The following is a 16,749-nucleotide window of genomic DNA, read 5'->3' as shown; positions in this document are numbered from 1 at the left end:
GCACACAAACATGGCAAATAGGATTACAATGTAAAAGATTATTATTGTGTACATAAAGATATGGTGGAACCCGGCTTGTCCCGTAGATGATCTGCTTGCGTGACCTTGCGCACTAGCAGATCCGTTTCCTCTCTGGAGAAGCATTCAGTCTTTCTGCTTGCAAATTTCACCATGTAAATAGCGAATCCGCCATTGCGCGATCGCAACTGGCTTTGAAAGGGAATGGGAGATGAGACTCCGTTACGCCCAAAACACACCCATTACTCAATAAGAAAATAGGGACAACCCTTTTAGACCATGCGCCGGGTACTGTCTTTCAACATGCCTTCCGATATTCATGCATGTTTTTCTAGATATAATTTGTATTAAAGTGGAAGAAAAGACTTGCGCTGCCTCTTGAACTGAGGCGCTACAGTGATCTGTCACGTCCCATTTAAAGGGATACTCCACTTTAAAATGAAAATTCTGTCATCATATACTCACCCTCATGTTGTTTCAAACCTGTATGAATTTCTTTCTTCTGCTGAACAGAAAGGAAGATATTTAGAAGAATGTCAGTAACCAGACAGTTTCTGTGAAAAAACCTTATCAAGTAATCACAAACAACTTGAAAAGTCATGGAAATGTATTGTACAAAAGGACAAAAAAAGAAAAGAAAAGATAAATAACTGTAGTCAATATCACAAAGTGGCCCAATTTATGTGAACTTACTCCTTACGTAAAGATTCAGTTTTCATAGAAATCCTCTCAGGCTGATTTTTTTTCTTCTTTTTTTTTTCTTGCAATGTTAACTTAATACTGAATAGGTCAGCCAATAATCCTGATCAGATCAGATCAGTCACCTGTGTTTTTGTGTCATTATAATGATAAGTTGAAACTCATTTGATTCTGGTTTACTGAACTGTGAGCCTAAGTATCTCCCCTCTCTTCATGGATCATGGTGTTTGTGCACTAATTGCTTGATTTAAATACTGGCCTGAACATGGGTGATTTTCTCTAATATGTGTTAGTTGTTGTCTTTGCTCTTCTCAGGTACAACTGCTCAGGGGAGCCCCCTGCTGGCCTCATTACAGATGCAGGGTCGCCCGCTGCAGACCCCTCTGGACCTGAAACACTTCCTGCCCTTCCGGCTCAGTGGCTCCTCTCCCCTCAGCCTGTTCCCCAACTTCAACACCGTGAGTTAATCAACACTCCCGGTTTTATTTTCTAAACCTCACCTTCCCAGATGTGTCATCATTTAAAGTTAACTCAGAACATTTTAAAGGCCCAATTGTCAGCTCTAAATGTCAGGACCGATTCAGCAGGCTGCAGGGTATTTTTCAAAGTGCAGAATCTTTGTAAAAAGGCCCGCTAAACAGAGGAGTATTGTATTAGATAGTAATTTTAGATTTAAGACTCGAGCAGCAACTCAGATTAGGATCTAGATTTAGTTTCAGACTCTCTGTGAACAGTTTTGGAGGCAGTGTGTGTGTGTGTAACAGGGTTCTCTTTCTTCTGATATCTGGATTCTGGACACACATTTACATTTACACACTCTCCATGTGTACACTGTAGGTCGACTCAAAATAATATCTTAGACACCAATGGCACGTCTTTATAAGATATATGCGTTTGTTAATATATAGTCCGGTGCTGGTTCCCGCTCTGTGTGTGTGTGTGTGTGTGTGTGTGTGTACTAGAGTGATAAATGCACCTGTCTCTACAGCAAAGTAGCTGTCAGTGACCTCTCTCCTCTCTTAAGCTCCACTGCTTTCCTTCCTGCTCCTCTCCTCTCCTCTTCTCTTTACTGCTCCTTTAGTATTCTCATCTCTTCTCTGTCTTGATTTTGCTCTTCTGCTCTCCTCTGCTAGGTTTTTCTCTTCTTTTCTCTTTTCAGCTGATTTGTTTTCTCATCTCATATTGTCTCCTTATTGTCTCTTTACTTTTCATCTCATGATGTGTTGTGTCTTGTTTCATCTTCTAATTATTCCCTCTTCTCTTCACTTCTTTTCTCCTCTCTTCTCTTTTTGCTTCTTTGCTTCTCGTCTTATCTCATCTCACCTTCTTCGTCTTTTTTCGTCTCTTGCTACACTTCTCTTGATATTACTGCTCCACTTCTCGTCTCGTCTCATCTTGTCTCGTCTTTTTATCTCTTGTCATATCCTCTCTTATCTTCTAGGGTCTTCTTGTGTCTTCTCTTTTTTTGTTTCTTCTCATCTCATCTTTGCTCTGCTCTTCTCGTTTTTTTTATCAACTGTTTATTGAGTTTTCTTTTTTTATATATACCCCCCCCCCCCCCCCCCCAAACAAAGAATGTAGACATAATAAAACATTTAAAAAGTTTACAAAGATGTTAAAAAAGTTGACACAATATCAAAAGCAGCATGCCATAAATTCACAGTCTTAACATTGGATCCATGCATACGAGAAGTTGCGAGTTCTATGGATATAATGTCCAACAAAGACACTGTCTATGTTCGTCTGTCCATTGTGTGAGCTGGATTCCAGCGGTTGACTAGCATTTTTGTTGCCGCTGTGAGAGCGGCTAACAGTAAATATCTTTGTTGAATGGATAAGGTAAGTTCCCAAAAATCATTAAAAAAAAAGTGGCGTGGGGTCAAACATATACCAACATCCAACAGATATGATAAGTCCTGTGAGAGCTGGGTTCAAAAAGGTGAGAGAGAGAGACAATCCCAAAAGAAGTGCAAGTACGTGCCTAGAGAACCTTGGGAACAAAGATTACACTTAGGAGAGGAGGATAGATTCATATAGAAACGTTTAATTGGAGTCAAGTAATCCCTATGTAGTCATTTCCAGTGTATCATTTGATGATTGGGGTTCTTTGAAGACAGCTTAAACATCCTCCATACCTGATCTGAAAATAAAACATGCACATCCTCATTAAGATCCTTGGCCCAAACTGTTTTAATAGATAAGGGTTTGTATGAATGCTCAAGAAGATACAGATAAATAACTGAAACAGAAGAGGGAGAGTTCTTAAAGGGAAGGATTAGTTTGCGCAAAGGGTGAATGGGTAAATGGCAATCCAAAGGCACCACATATGCCCGAAGGGCCAACCTAATGCACAAATACATGAAAAAAAGATGTAATTATATTGTGCTTTAATGTTCTAAAATAATTTTAGACCCATATTATTATGGAAAATTGGCGAATGTCTATGCCAGATTGTAACTTGTTGTGTTTGCTTTTCGGCTTCCCTCCAAGTGAAGAGGAGATGAGTTACAATAGGACCAAACTGAGATTTACACTGCCTCTATGGAACCCCCGAAAAAATAAGATGTTTCAGTTTATAGGGATAAACTGTAGATATACCGATAATCACCGATATACGAGCATGAAAAGAGGTAGGGAGAAGAGACCAATTTTCCAAGACAGCAAATGTCCAGCTGAAGTTCACAGGGGGTTAGAGGCTAAATTGCAAATGAGAAAGTGTCTTGCTTCCTCTGGGGAGTACAGCATTTTTGGTTCACCTTAACTGAGAATGAAATTCAGCATTGCAGGATAAAGAAGGAAATTCTGGATGCCAGTTTCCCTCATTTCCCTCCGAATTGGTGCAAACGCACTTCTCACCTGTAAGAAGATCGAGTTTCGAGCATGGCGTCTGGACAGCTGACATGTGAGAGGCAAATTCACTCCGCATCGCTGTCAACTCAGTTTTAAGAATGTCCTCAAAGGGTGCTACAGTGTTAGCCATTCTGTCAAACGTATCACTCGTTGTCGACAAAAAAGGGGCCAAATGTATGGAGCTCTACTCAAGTGTGACTAGCTTCATGAGCACGTCACGTGACTTCGCTCTGCTCTTCTCATCTTATTTGTCATCTCTTTATTGCAACTTTTGACTTGATTCATCTGCTCATCTCATCTCATGTATTTTCTTCCTGTTTTGTGTGATCTGTTCTCATCTCATTTGATTTTTTACTGCTGATTTTGTCTTCCGCTCTGCTCATCATCCTCTCTTCCCTCATCTTTCTCATCTCACCTCCTTCATTCCTGCAGTAGTATCATGCTTATCTTCTGACCCTCTCCAGTACTCAGAGTCGACAATAGGCTTCATCAGACACACACACACTCACTGACACACACACACACATTGACCTGGCAGCTTCCCAGCCGGTCAGGGATGACTGCGGATGAACAACAAGAACATTCTCGAGGCTCTAAAACAAATAGACGTGCGACCAGCTGCAGAGTCACTGTGATGTGGTGTATATTCCCAGGGCGAGGACGAGGAGTGTCAGGGGAAAGTCCCTCGGCCCCGGGCGTCAGGTTCAGGGTTGCTCCGAGGGCCGCTGGGATGGAAGGAATGTGTTTGAATGACCGGAGAGAGAGTCTGTTGATTGGAAGTAACTGATTTGTACAAATAATTATTTTTCGCAGTCCATTTTAACCTAATTTTCTCACCCTTCCCTCAGATGGACCCCGTGCAGAAGGCCGTGATAAACCATACGTTTGGTGTTCCTCAGTCTCTGAAGAAAAAACAGGTCATCTCATGCAATATCTGCCACCTGCGCTTCAACTCCACGGTTAGTGTGTAGTGTGTGTGTGTTTTACCCTCCGCAGTTGTGATGACAGACAGTGAACATCACGCTGGACGGGTAAAAGCTGTTTCATACCTTACAGCATTTTTCCTTTGTTTTGTTCTTTCTCTCTTTCTTTCTTTCTTTCTTTCTTTCTGGAATTTTTTTAATCTCTCTTTGGTCTTCTCATTTTGTCTTTGATAATGTGAAACTATCACAGTCTCTTTAACATCTCTCCTCTCTCTCTCTCTCTCTCTCTCTCTCTCTCGCTCTCTCTCACACACACACACACACACAGTTAAATGGTACTTCCATTGACTTCTATTGTATTATTATAATTACTGCAGACTAGCTGTAACCAAATCCTATTAAGCAATATTAGGTGTTACTGTATATTGAATACAGTATACCACAGCCTTGAGTCTCTTATTGCTTATATAAAACTGGTACTACATAAAATCAATGACAGGAATTTTCATGTTTTCAAAAATGAAAATTCTGTCATTATTTTCGGTCATGTTGTTCAAAAGTTGTATGATGTTATTTTTCCAAAATAATTTTTGAAGAATCTCTCTTTTTTCATACAACAAAATTTCATGGTGATCACAGCTGTCAAGCACCAAATAGCCCCATAAAAGTGTGTCATATGACTCTATATTTTGAGTCATATAAAAGCTTTGTGTGAAGAACTGACTAAAATGTAGCTCTGCCACAGCTCTCAAATCTCATTCACTTATGGTTGCAACACACAAGAACCATTTTTAAATTTCAGAGGTTCAGATTAATATTGCACAATTACTAAAATTTCAGCCTGTTCCTCAAACAAAGCTATTGTTAGGAAAACTTGGCATGTAATGTGTGTCATAAGAACTACTTTCATGGTTATTGTTTATACCTTTTTTTTAACGAGAAAACAGCCCCTCATCTTTTTGTGTGTTCCACAGCAAACAAAAAATCATATGAGTTTAGATTGTCTTTTTGTAAATGACTCAACAGTGTAGTGCAGCTTTAACTGCCCTTTTTGTTTCTGGCAAGTCTAGTGCTGTGTTGGACAGCCATGTGTGAGAGGAGAGAAGATCCGCGCAGATGAGATGATGTGCATGAGAAATGAAAGCATTCTTATCTCCATTGCCAGATTCATGCTGCTTGTGTTGTCATAAACAATTATGTCCCACTCACTTATAGTGTCTGTCAGCCTTTGAGCGACACTTGATCGGTTTCAGGCTGGTTTGCAAGAATTGTGATGACAATATTTTCATTTTTGGGGGAACTGTTATGTCAGTGTTTTATTTATTTATATATTTATATAGCTAGTGTGTAAAATTACTATTTAATATTTGGCATTCAAAAACTGGGATAAAGCTGAAAGACATTGGGCCCTATCTTGCACCCAGCGCAATTGACTTTGTACACCGATGCATGTATCATTCCTATTTTGCACCCGTGCACAGTGGACTTTTTTTCCTCCACAGACGCACGCCGGTAAACTAGGGAATGAACTTGCGCTCCCGGGGGCGGTGCAGCGAAAAGAGGCGTGTTTCGGCGCAAACATTCCGTGATGCTATTTTGCAGGTTTAGAAAACAATGCGCGTTGTTGCGCATGTTATTCATATGCTATTTTAAGGGAGCATGCTTGGCCAATCAATGTAGCGTGTGCACAACGCGCATGAACTTTGATTCTCTCATCTACACAGAAGCAGCAGTTTTCATTTTTGCAAATCATACATTATTACAAGGAAAAATATTAACACATGAGGGAAATCATTGTTGTGTCCATGAGATGTGAAAAAATAGCCATAAATCTAGCTTACACATTTACACAAATTATTATACGCCTGTTTAACCGAAGCCAATTTGGGTGGGTTTCTCCCATCCCTAATGTTACTTCTCTGTGTTTTACGGCCCTGACGAGAACGTTGGTCTCCTCGGCTGTGAACCGCTCCTGGCGCGCGCCTGGCAAATCCGCCGTTATAATAGCAATCCGCCATAGAACAAGCGTGCCTGCTCTTAAAGGGAATGTGAGATGACGCTCTGATTGGTTTATTTCACGTTACGCCCAAACCACACCTATGAATAATGAAGCTACTTCAGACCAACCCATTTTAGATTTGCGTCGGGCGCAAGAGTCATTTATCCCGCCGGTATAATAGCAACAGCGCCCAAGACCCGCCCACTAAGTTAATTGCGTTTCGCGTTTGATACTTGCGTTTCAGATCGTTAAAATAGGGCCCACTATGTTTTTTCCACAGCAATTTTACAATTGTGTAATGTAGTTGGAATGTTATATTGACCAAATAGCTTCCAGGACACACGCGGTCACATCCGCCAGCTTGAGTGCCCATAATTTCAGAGTAGTTTGTGACACACACACACACACACACACACACACACACACACACACACACACACACACACACACACACACACACACACACACGTCTGGATCTTTGTGGGGACTTGCCATAGACGTAATGGTTTTTATACTGTACAAACTGTATATTCTCTCCCCTTACACAAACCCTACCCCTAAACCTACCCATCACACAAAACTTTCTGCATTTTTATATATATTTAAAAAACAAACAAATTCTGTATGATTTATAAGCTTGTTTCCTCATGGGGACCTCAATTTAGGTCCCCAGGGTGACACGAGTCCCGATGAGTCAGTGTGCATTCAGGTCCCCACTGGGATCGAAAAACAAACACACACACACATTCCTGCTTTGTTGGGGGATTTCTGCACTGTAAAAAAATTCTAACCCTCCCAAATCAAAAATTTCAAGTGACCGATACAGGGCTCTACACTTACTTTTTGAACAAGGAGCACTGGTGCGCCTAAATAAAAAAATTTAGGAGCACAGACAAATATTTGGGGGCACAGTCATTTTTGTTGTATAAGTTTATCATTATAGAGCATGTGAGCGGAGTGGAGCGCGAGCGGGCGGATCTTGGACAGAGCGCAGAGCGGCAATTTCAAAAGGACGGAGCGTCGCCCTATTTCCCGCTCCGCTCACGCCACGCATCAGTCAAAAAATGCGCCATGAAGAAGAAAAAACATATATAGGCATAGCCTAAGTCGCACTGGACTATAAGTCACATTTATTTAGAAATTTATTTAAAAAAAAAAAAATTTAAATTTTTTTTTACAGATGGGACAATTCTCCGTTACGGACGTGAGCGCTCTGACAGCGGCACTAAAAGACTGCTTTAAAACTTTCACTGAGACCTCAAACAGAAAGCACAAAGCCTGTCTTTAAATTTAATTTTGTTTTGTATTAATTGTATCTTAATTTTGATCAGTGTTTCATCAACCAATTGTCTGGATTTAATAAATAAGTAAATATATTAGAAAATAGATAATCACGACACGAAGGCGCCGGCGGGTGAACCTGGAGTTTGTCTCATAAATGAACCGAAACTCAGCGTATAGCCTACTTGCCTCACAGACCTGAGACATAAAGCTTGAAATGTCTACTTTTAAATAGAACAATTCAAAACGAAAGAAAACAGACTGCTCTCTTATGTAATCCGTATGAAATGTGCATTTCTCTCTGGGGCGTTCAATACTGCGAAGATCGCGAGTCAGCATCTTTCCAGCCGACACAGACATAAAAAAAAAAAAATTGTTTATTAGTAAACAATTAAAATGTCTCCTGCTATATTTTACATATTCATAATCATTAATTTTGCCGGTTCGTTGTGACAGCTTTTAGGTGCGTTATTGGCAGCGCCACCCTTACATGTTACATGAACGCATCAGCACCGAAAACATGGAGATTTTTTTCTTTTGGGGGCATTTTGTTTGTGTTCAGACTTTCTCAGTTGTTTTTAGGCGCGATGTTACGAGGACGCTGCTAATAAAGTTGCTAGTATGGCCTACACATTGGATTCACGTTTATTATTATAGGCTATTTAAAAAAAATACCCATTTTTTATGCCGTTCGTATCATTTTATTTTGTTGTATTTATCCGCCACACCTTGGCCGGTTCGTGAAAATATTGTCTGATATTAAACCGGTCCGTGACGCAAAAAAGGTTGGGGACTGCTACAAGTGATATACATGTAGATTTTTTTCCTTTTTTGGAGCGAGCGGGGGGCGATTTGAGTGGAGCGCGAAGGAAACTGCGTTGAGCGCTGAGCGAAAATGAGCGGAGCGGCCTGATGTAGCTTTGAGCGGGGGAGCGGAAGGGGTGAACAGTTCCGTGAGCGATGAGCGGAGATTCTCACCGCTCCACTCCGCTCATATGCTCTTAGCTACTGAAGATTTAGGCCTAAATAACTGATCTCCCGGTAATATAGTGTCCTACTCTGCCCCTCCTCATGATGATGTATTTGCAGCTGTTTCTATAGAAAAATGCTGTGTCACTCGCACGAGTGCGCCCAAATATTTTTTCACGTTCGCACGCCGAAATATTTACTCGCATGTGCGAGTGAAATGGGCGCACTGTAGAGCCCTGGACCGATAACATCTAAATTTTTCAATTGGCCCAAGTGAAATTCTCGTTGCAATAGTCTGTTAACATTGGCTCAATGAGAAATAATACGTCAGACTACTTGAAAAATGTTGATGTTATCGGTCACTTGAAATTTTTTACTTGGGGATGTAATTTTTTTTTAGTGTGTGTGTCTATTTATGCAGCAGCAGCATCTCTTTCATTCTCACAGCAGCGTGTCTGTGTATCTATATACTTTCTATGCAGCAGCAATAATCAATCAGCAATAATATAGCCTATATATATATTGAATAGCAGAAGAAAATGTCCCCGTAAGTTTGCTAAATCTGAAAATAACAGTATTATTATATAGAATATTGAATGATATAGAAGAATAGAAGAGTATAAAATGATTACTGTTAATGTTCAACATTTGTACCTGGCTAATCACCAGTGTCTCGCATGAGTAAGAATCAAAACACTTTTTTTAATTGTAACATGTGGTTCACATAAGTATTTTAGTCATGAAAACGAACCTGTGCACCTAAAAATGGTGTATTTGTATGTTCCTGATGAGCTGTGGAAAAACTATAGATTAAGGACGTCATTTCTGGTACTGTTCTGTTGTTCAGTTTTCACTGCTATATGGGGCATTTTTAGCCCAGATATATTCTGAGAGAGAAACCCAACAGCGTTTGCTCAGTTAGACGTCTGAAATTCTATCAGTTGCTCATTAGTTTCCCACTGCTCGTGGTTCACCATACAACACTCTGTCTTTCTCTGTTTTAGTTTCTCTGTTAGCCTGTCTGTCTGTTTCTTCTTGTCTCCTCTTTCTCTCTCTGTTTTGCCATTCTCTACAGATTTGATTTATCATACCTCACAGATCATTTGAATATGCTGATTTGCTGCTCAAGAAACATTTCTTACAACCAATGTTGAAAACAGTTGTGCGCCTTAATATTTCTGTGGATATCGTGAGAGTTTTTTTCAGAATTTTTGGATGAATAAAAAAAGTTCAAAAGAACAGCATTTATTTGAAAAATAAATCTTTTGTAACATAATAAATACAAAGTTCTGGCATGAAACTCTAGTTGGTGCAGGCTAATATGTCCTTTTACTCACATGTTCATAATCACATCGTTATCTATAAGGCACAGCTGATTGGTTCCTGCTGTATCAGTAGCCAATGAGCTCGCTACTCAACCTTCAAATACTTGGGTAGCATTTCCTTAGCAGTATCCTTGCTGAATAAATGTATTCGTTTTGAAAAATCTTCCTGGCACCAAACTATATATAGGGATATATATAGGGGTGTGTATAAACATCCCGCCTCCTCATCTGTTCAAAGACAGTGTTGTCCCCCCCGTCCCCGGATGAGGGTCATCTGCTAAGTACTTAAGAGGATTTGAGCGGGTTGATTACTCCCTCTGGGCCCACAGACTCATTTCTGCACTTATATTAGCCAGAGATTTGCTTGATGAACTGGGTGTCAGCTTTGATTTCCAATTTGAAAAACTTTAACCAACTGCCATTCCATTCACAATTTTAAATGTTATTTCTATGCTTTTTAAACAGTATTGGTGTCAAAAATCAAATCGATTTGTAAAATGATTCAGTATGCAATAAGGGAATCACAGCTCAGCATGTCAACTGCTCATGTTCACTTTAATTACATGCTGAATTATTACAGTACATTTCAGCAGGAATCTGGATTACAGCTCTAGATGATTGCTGAAGTCTAGAAACATTCACTCTTTAGCTTGTGTAGTGTTGAAACAGAAAACTAGCCAACATGTGTGTGTGTGTGTGTGTGTGTGTGTGTGTGTGTGTGTGTGTGTGTGTGTGTGTGTGTGTGTGTGTGTGTGTGTGTGTGTGTAGACACCCAATTATCTATAAATATGTTTATGTGTTTTTGTGCATATGCATGTGCCAGTTCGACCCACTTGCAATTTTTTATTATTCATTTTACATGTATTAATTTTGCAGACGCTTTTATCCAAAGCGACTTACAAATGAGGAATACAGCAAGTGATTCATCATGAAGAGGCAAACAAACACAAGAAGTGCTTAAAATACAAAGTTTCAGACATTGCTTAGAGTATCATAAGCTAGAATAGGGAGGGATTTAAGGAAAGTGAAAGTACAGAATAATGTTTTAAAGGAACACTCCACCGTTTTTTGAAATAGGGCTTATTCACCTTCTTTCCTACATTCCGACAAATGCATTTTTGTCTCAGTGTATGTATTGTTTTAGTTTGACAGGGTCGGCGCAAGCGAGTACAAATAGCGATGGAGATTTCCTAGGCAGATATTGACTTTGGACTATATTAGGGGTAAGCACAGGCGAAGCACTGCTACTTGGGCGCAGAGATATCACGCAACACATGAAATCCTCGGTAGCTGTGACACAACTGCGGGCACGCTCATCTTGATCTGACGCGCTGAGCCTGGTCATCGATGGCAGTAACTTGTCCCACTCGCCACAGAAACAGACACTCTATTTCAGTCAGCATAGATTGGCATATTCCCCCACATTCACACCACCAGTTCGTGTTGGCTCTCATCCTCACGTCCTCAGGCTGTTGAGCGATCGCAACCTCCACCTCCTGTCATTCTATTTCCAAAGCATGCAGCTCATCTTCTGAAAACTCTGGTTCACAGAGGTATTGTTCTGTATTGTTCTGGATCTTGACTGTCTGAGAAGTCACCCTCTCCGTCTCTCACAAAATCAGCAGTGTTCATCGCCATTCATGTACTGTAGGAAAAATAGCCAGCTACTATTCACGCCGGTATGTTGACGGAAGTTGTGGGATTTCATGTGTTGCGTGATATCTCTGCGCCCAAGGGTGCTTCGCCTGTGCTTACCCCTAATATAGTCCCAAGTCAATATCTGCTTAGGAAATCGCCTAGTGTTAATCTGCATCGCTATTTGTACTCGTTGTGAATACGCAGGCCACAAGAAGTAATTAGGTGGGTTTTCAAAATATTTTTTTTATCACTTTTACTCAGGACATGCTAGCTGGCAACAAAGGATTCCATTCATTAAGCTAAGCTAAGCTCGCGTCGACCCTGTCAAACTAAAACAATGCATGCACTGAGACAAAAATGCATTTGCCCACCTATCTAAATGTAGGAAAGAAGGTGAATAAGCCCTATTTCAAAAAACGGTGGAGTGTTCCTTTAACTCATCAGTGTATATCCGAGTGGATTGGCTTCTTGAACAAGAAAAAATTTACTAATGATGGCACTTGATTTTGTCCGTCAGGAATTGAATGGACGGTTGCTATTTCTGTGATCTCATATGAGTGACAGGTTATCCCGCCTTTTCGCCAGAAGAGATGACTTTGCAAGAGAGAGGGGAAGTTATTTTGATTAAACGTTCTGAGAGCACATGAATTAAAAAATATATATAATGATACACGGATAAATCATTTATAATAAATACTGCAACATTCCATTAAAACATTCATGGTGACTTTAACAAATCATGTTTTGCTTTTAGCCATAATAACAGTTCTGCACACTTTGGACTTCTCTCAGCCAACTTTTTGATGTGCATCCTTTGATGTTTTTAAGTTCTCATGTATGCTCAGCTCCAAATTAATCAAATTTGATAATAATTCGTTTCATATCTAATTAAATGTTAGTGTTGTAAGGAAATTCAAATGTAGTGGTAGACTGGTAGTGTGTATGCCTGCATGTTTCTGTAAATGTGAGAGGTTTTGCAGTCCTTTTACTCTATCTCTCTCTCTATCTGTCTTTCTCTAGAATCAGGCTGAGGCTCATTATAAAGGCCATAAACATGCTCGTAAGCTGAAGGCATTAGAAGCTCAGAAGAACAAACAGCAGAGACGACAACTCGACAACGCGCATCACAACCGAGACAGAGACAGAGAGAAGGAGAGAGAGAGGGACAGGGAGAGAGAAGGCAACAGAGTAAAAATGAGCGCTCCGGATCCTCTTCCTGCTCTGCTGGATGACACCGCCGTGGAGGGAAGTAAGTGAACTCACTGACAATTAGCTATGTGAGTGGGCATTTTCATTACTGCATAAAAACGTGCCCTGATGCGTTAATAAAATGTGTTACAGAAAGCATTTAACTTCTGTGATTAGATATCTTTCAGAGTGTGTAGAGAATCAGAGAATATTTGGCTTAAAATATTGTTGGATGGGACTTGGGGTGATTATTATAGGCTGCATGTGTCTGCGTATAATCTTTTAAACGCCCATGAGAAAGCACTGCAGGCTTATTTGTAATTTATTGGAAAACATGAGTAAATAAATTATATCAAAAGTTTGGGAGCAGTAAGTGTTTTTCTCACACAGTCTGCATTTATTTGATCATAAATACAGTAAAAACAATAAAATTGTGAAATATTACAATTTAAAACAAGTGACAAATGTTTTGTATTTAAATATATTTTAAAGTGTAGTTTATTCCTGTGATGGCAAAGCTGAATTTTCAGCATCATTACTCCAGTCTTCAGTGTCACATGATTCTTCAGAAATCATTCTATTTCAATGATTTTCTGCTAAAGAAACATTTTCTTATTATTATCAGTGTTGAAAATTGTATGAAAATTGTTCTTGTATATTAAATAAAATATATTGAATTTTTTTATATATAGTATTATATATTAAGCTATTGATTAACAGTCATTAAAAGACTTGTTGAAAAGGCCCAAATAAAATGCAGAGAGTGAAAATCTGGGCTAGATTTATAATAAGTTTTATTGTGAGACTAAGTGTCTGGAGAAATTTTGACTTTTGTCATTTTATTTTAATATGCGTTTTAGAAAAACCATGCATTAGCTTGCCTGTAGTTCCTTCACTGCTGTGAATATCCTCCAGTCTTGCTCTTCGTGATCTATCCTGTGGATTGAGGGGATTTCATGTCTTACTGAAGGACTTGCCTCATCTCTTGTCATGAGGAAGTACTGTGACAGAGAGCAGAACAACAAGCCGACAGAGAGCTTTGAGCTATCCCTCTCCAATAATCGCTACCTTTTCATCCCTTTTAAGCTTTTTCTTCTTCTCCTCTGCCCAAATTCTATAGAATATGATTTGAAAAGCAAACCGAATATGGGCCCAAGGGATACGATAAAGAAAAAGAGAGAGAGTTTGAAACTCCACATCTTTCTGCAACAAGACCGTGAGTGTGGGAAAATCAAGCGAAAAAGAGAGAGAGAAAGCACATGAAAGTGGAGGGCAAAAAGATAGAGAGCAAGAACACCAAGCTCATCAAATCACATTTTAATATTCGGCCCCATTCATGGCGACAACGGTGAGAGGGCGCGTACAATCAGAGAGGAAGAAAAATGAAGAATAGATGAGAGAGAACAGAGAGAGCGAGAGAGAGTTTAAAAGAGCTACAGAGATGGAAAATGAGAAGATTAGCCGTTGCATTTTTGTCTCAGAGCCTTTGTGTTTGGATTAGCTCTCATGCACATGCCAACACACTCCTCATACTAGCAATGAGCATGAAATATATATTTCTAAAATGTACTCTCTGGGCTGGTTTGCCCAAATGTCTAATCTGTCGTAAAAGAAATATATTCAGGTTCACCTGTCCTCAAACTGAGCCTTTTTTTTAGGGTGTAATTACCAAAGGCACACTTATAGCATCGCAAAACAGAATGCATGGGTCTCAAGATGCGTTTTTTTAATAAGTTGGACAACTGTTAACTTGACACCGTGTCTTAAAAATGCATGTAGAGGGACACTGTTAGCATGCTAGTTAACCCTATAATGCCATTGTATTATATTTGTTATGTGGCTTTTTTTAAGGTTTCTACATCAATACGTCCTTTTGTATAAAATACTACATGTCTTCTGCCCCCTGCTGGATTATCTATAATCTTCAGAAAGTAGAAGGACTTTCAATTAAAAAACGTGGCCCAATTTTATATGGCCCAAAAAATTATCACGATAACATTTTTCATATCGGTTGATATCGATAATTATCACGATAAATGCCAAATCTTTATTCCTTTCAAGTTTAAAGATATATTTTTGTGAAAGTTGTATAGACCAAACCGTTAATTGTGGTTTTAAACTACTATTTATTGTCAGAACACGACAAACACTTCATGTTTTTGAATTCTTTACACTTTCCCAGTCATTTTTCCATTACAAAATAAATGTCTTAATAGAAAAATTTATTTCTTAGTTTCTGCATGTTCTAATGGGTGATAGTTTGTGTTTCCTGACTTTGATGGCACGTATCTTCAGCACAGCTTGCAGTGCAGGCTGCAATATTAATAATATTACATGTTTTGTCTCTTAGAAATGTACATTTGACAGTAGCTTGAGTTCACAGGAGCAGTGGCTTGAGTTAGGATGCAGATGTCAATTTATGTTCATTATTAAAAACAGTAACATCTGCAGAAAACAAAATTGCAACAACCTTATTTTTATATGGCGAATTTAAATATTCTGACTGTTCCATAGTTCCATGTATAATTTTGGGTATTTTTTATTATGAAAAACATGTAGATAAACTTTGTTTTGTGACCCATCCCTACATCAGCATTATGTGCATCAGTCAGTTGCAATGTTTAATTTTGCTCACTGATGGGTTAACGCTCTCATTTAACAGATAGCACACTCTTAAACCCAGTGTCGTCTCACTCACATTCACATATACGAGAGCTAATCATTCAGGGGATTTTGAAATGCTCTTATGCTAACGCGCACACACACACAGACACACACAAATTGAGCTGATTGCCTGATGAAATTAGCAGTGTTCCATCATTAAGCTCGCAGCTGCAGGGGCCAATCACAACTCTACAAGCATGTCAGCTGTTATTAACAGCCATGAGATGCTGGAAATGGAAAGGGAGGATGGGAGGGGGGTTCTGGAAATTTCTAGAAGAAGGGGTCCATTTTATAGCCGCCGTTGAAACTCTTTGAATGCTCTCTCTGTCAGATTTCACAGATCGTTTTCATCATTAGCTTAGGATTAGGATGAACAAGCGCAGTATTTTACATTTTCTGAATTTGTTGTTTTGTTTTTTACAAAGAGAGAGTTAAATATAGTCTATCCTGTTCTCTTCGCTATCCATCACTCCATTCTTCCACATCTGTCCCCGTCCATTTCATGTTGCACATCTCTTTGCGAAGATGGAGATGTCCAAAACGGAAAAGATTTAAAAAGAGTGACTCAGATCACATTAGTCTTTGAAGATCATTTGTACAAGCCCCACTGCAAGACACACACACGCTCCAAAGAGAGATGGGCACAGAGTGTTACCCAAGGCAATTCTCTCCATTTCATTAACTTTCGCACATTTTTCAGGTGTAAAGGCAAAACTCCCACACACACGTGCTCACACACAACCTTCCATTCCCTGCTCTGTTTTCCTCACATTCTTCCTCTGCACCCCCTCAGGAACCTCCTTTTAGGGGAATTGGTATAATCTAAATCTCAATGAGACACAGAAGGATCAGTCTATCTGATTCCCCAGATGGGAGAATTCAACAGATCTGTGCACATATCAAAAATGCAACAGAGTGTGATAAAAAAGGCGTTATGGGCCACTTCTCACACATACCTGTTTTCACGTGTTTAAATCCTGTGTTAAATTACTCAGCAAAACTAAGGCATTAGGACTCCTACAGTGATTGTAAAGGTCAGTGCTGCACTCTCTGATGGGTCATAAATTCACAAACACCTATTACTGTACATGTCATGTCATGTAGGAGGCAGTCCTGCTAGGGGAGGTGTTGGTTTTATGACAAGGCTGTCACACAGACGTTACTGGCATCTGGAATGGCTATAGTGTATATGCTA

The 16,749-nt window shown here is 39.5% G+C and overlaps 1 protein-coding gene across 2 annotated transcripts; it reads left to right on the top strand.

Annotated features, from left to right (window-relative positions):
- Nucleotides 1–583: 583 nt before the first annotated feature.
- On the top strand, nt 584–15,233 carry LOC309492061 (zinc finger protein 385C-like). 2 transcript variants are annotated; one of them, XM_082191076.1, is made up of 3 exons: nt 584–1,175; nt 4,416–4,484; nt 12,723–15,233. In XM_082191076.1, exons 1-3 carry the CDS (start codon nt 1,074–1,076, stop codon nt 12,957–12,959), a joined length of 408 nt encoding a protein of 135 aa, XP_082047202.1. In that variant the 5' UTR covers nt 584–1,073; the 3' UTR covers nt 12,960–15,233. The 2 variants fall into 2 exon arrangements, with proteins under 2 accessions (XP_082047202.1, XP_082047201.1); XM_082191075.1 differs by having other exon boundaries at nt 4,416–4,526.
- Nucleotides 15,234–16,749: the final 1,516 nt, after the last annotated feature.

This window comes from Leuciscus leuciscus (genome assembly GCF_965113295.1).
Source record: "Leuciscus leuciscus genome assembly, contig: HAP1_SCAFFOLD_892, whole genome shotgun sequence".
In the NCBI taxonomy this organism is placed as follows: Eukaryota; Metazoa; Chordata; class Actinopteri; order Cypriniformes; family Leuciscidae; genus Leuciscus; species Leuciscus leuciscus.
This window is presented reverse-complemented; position numbering and strand designations above follow the sequence as displayed.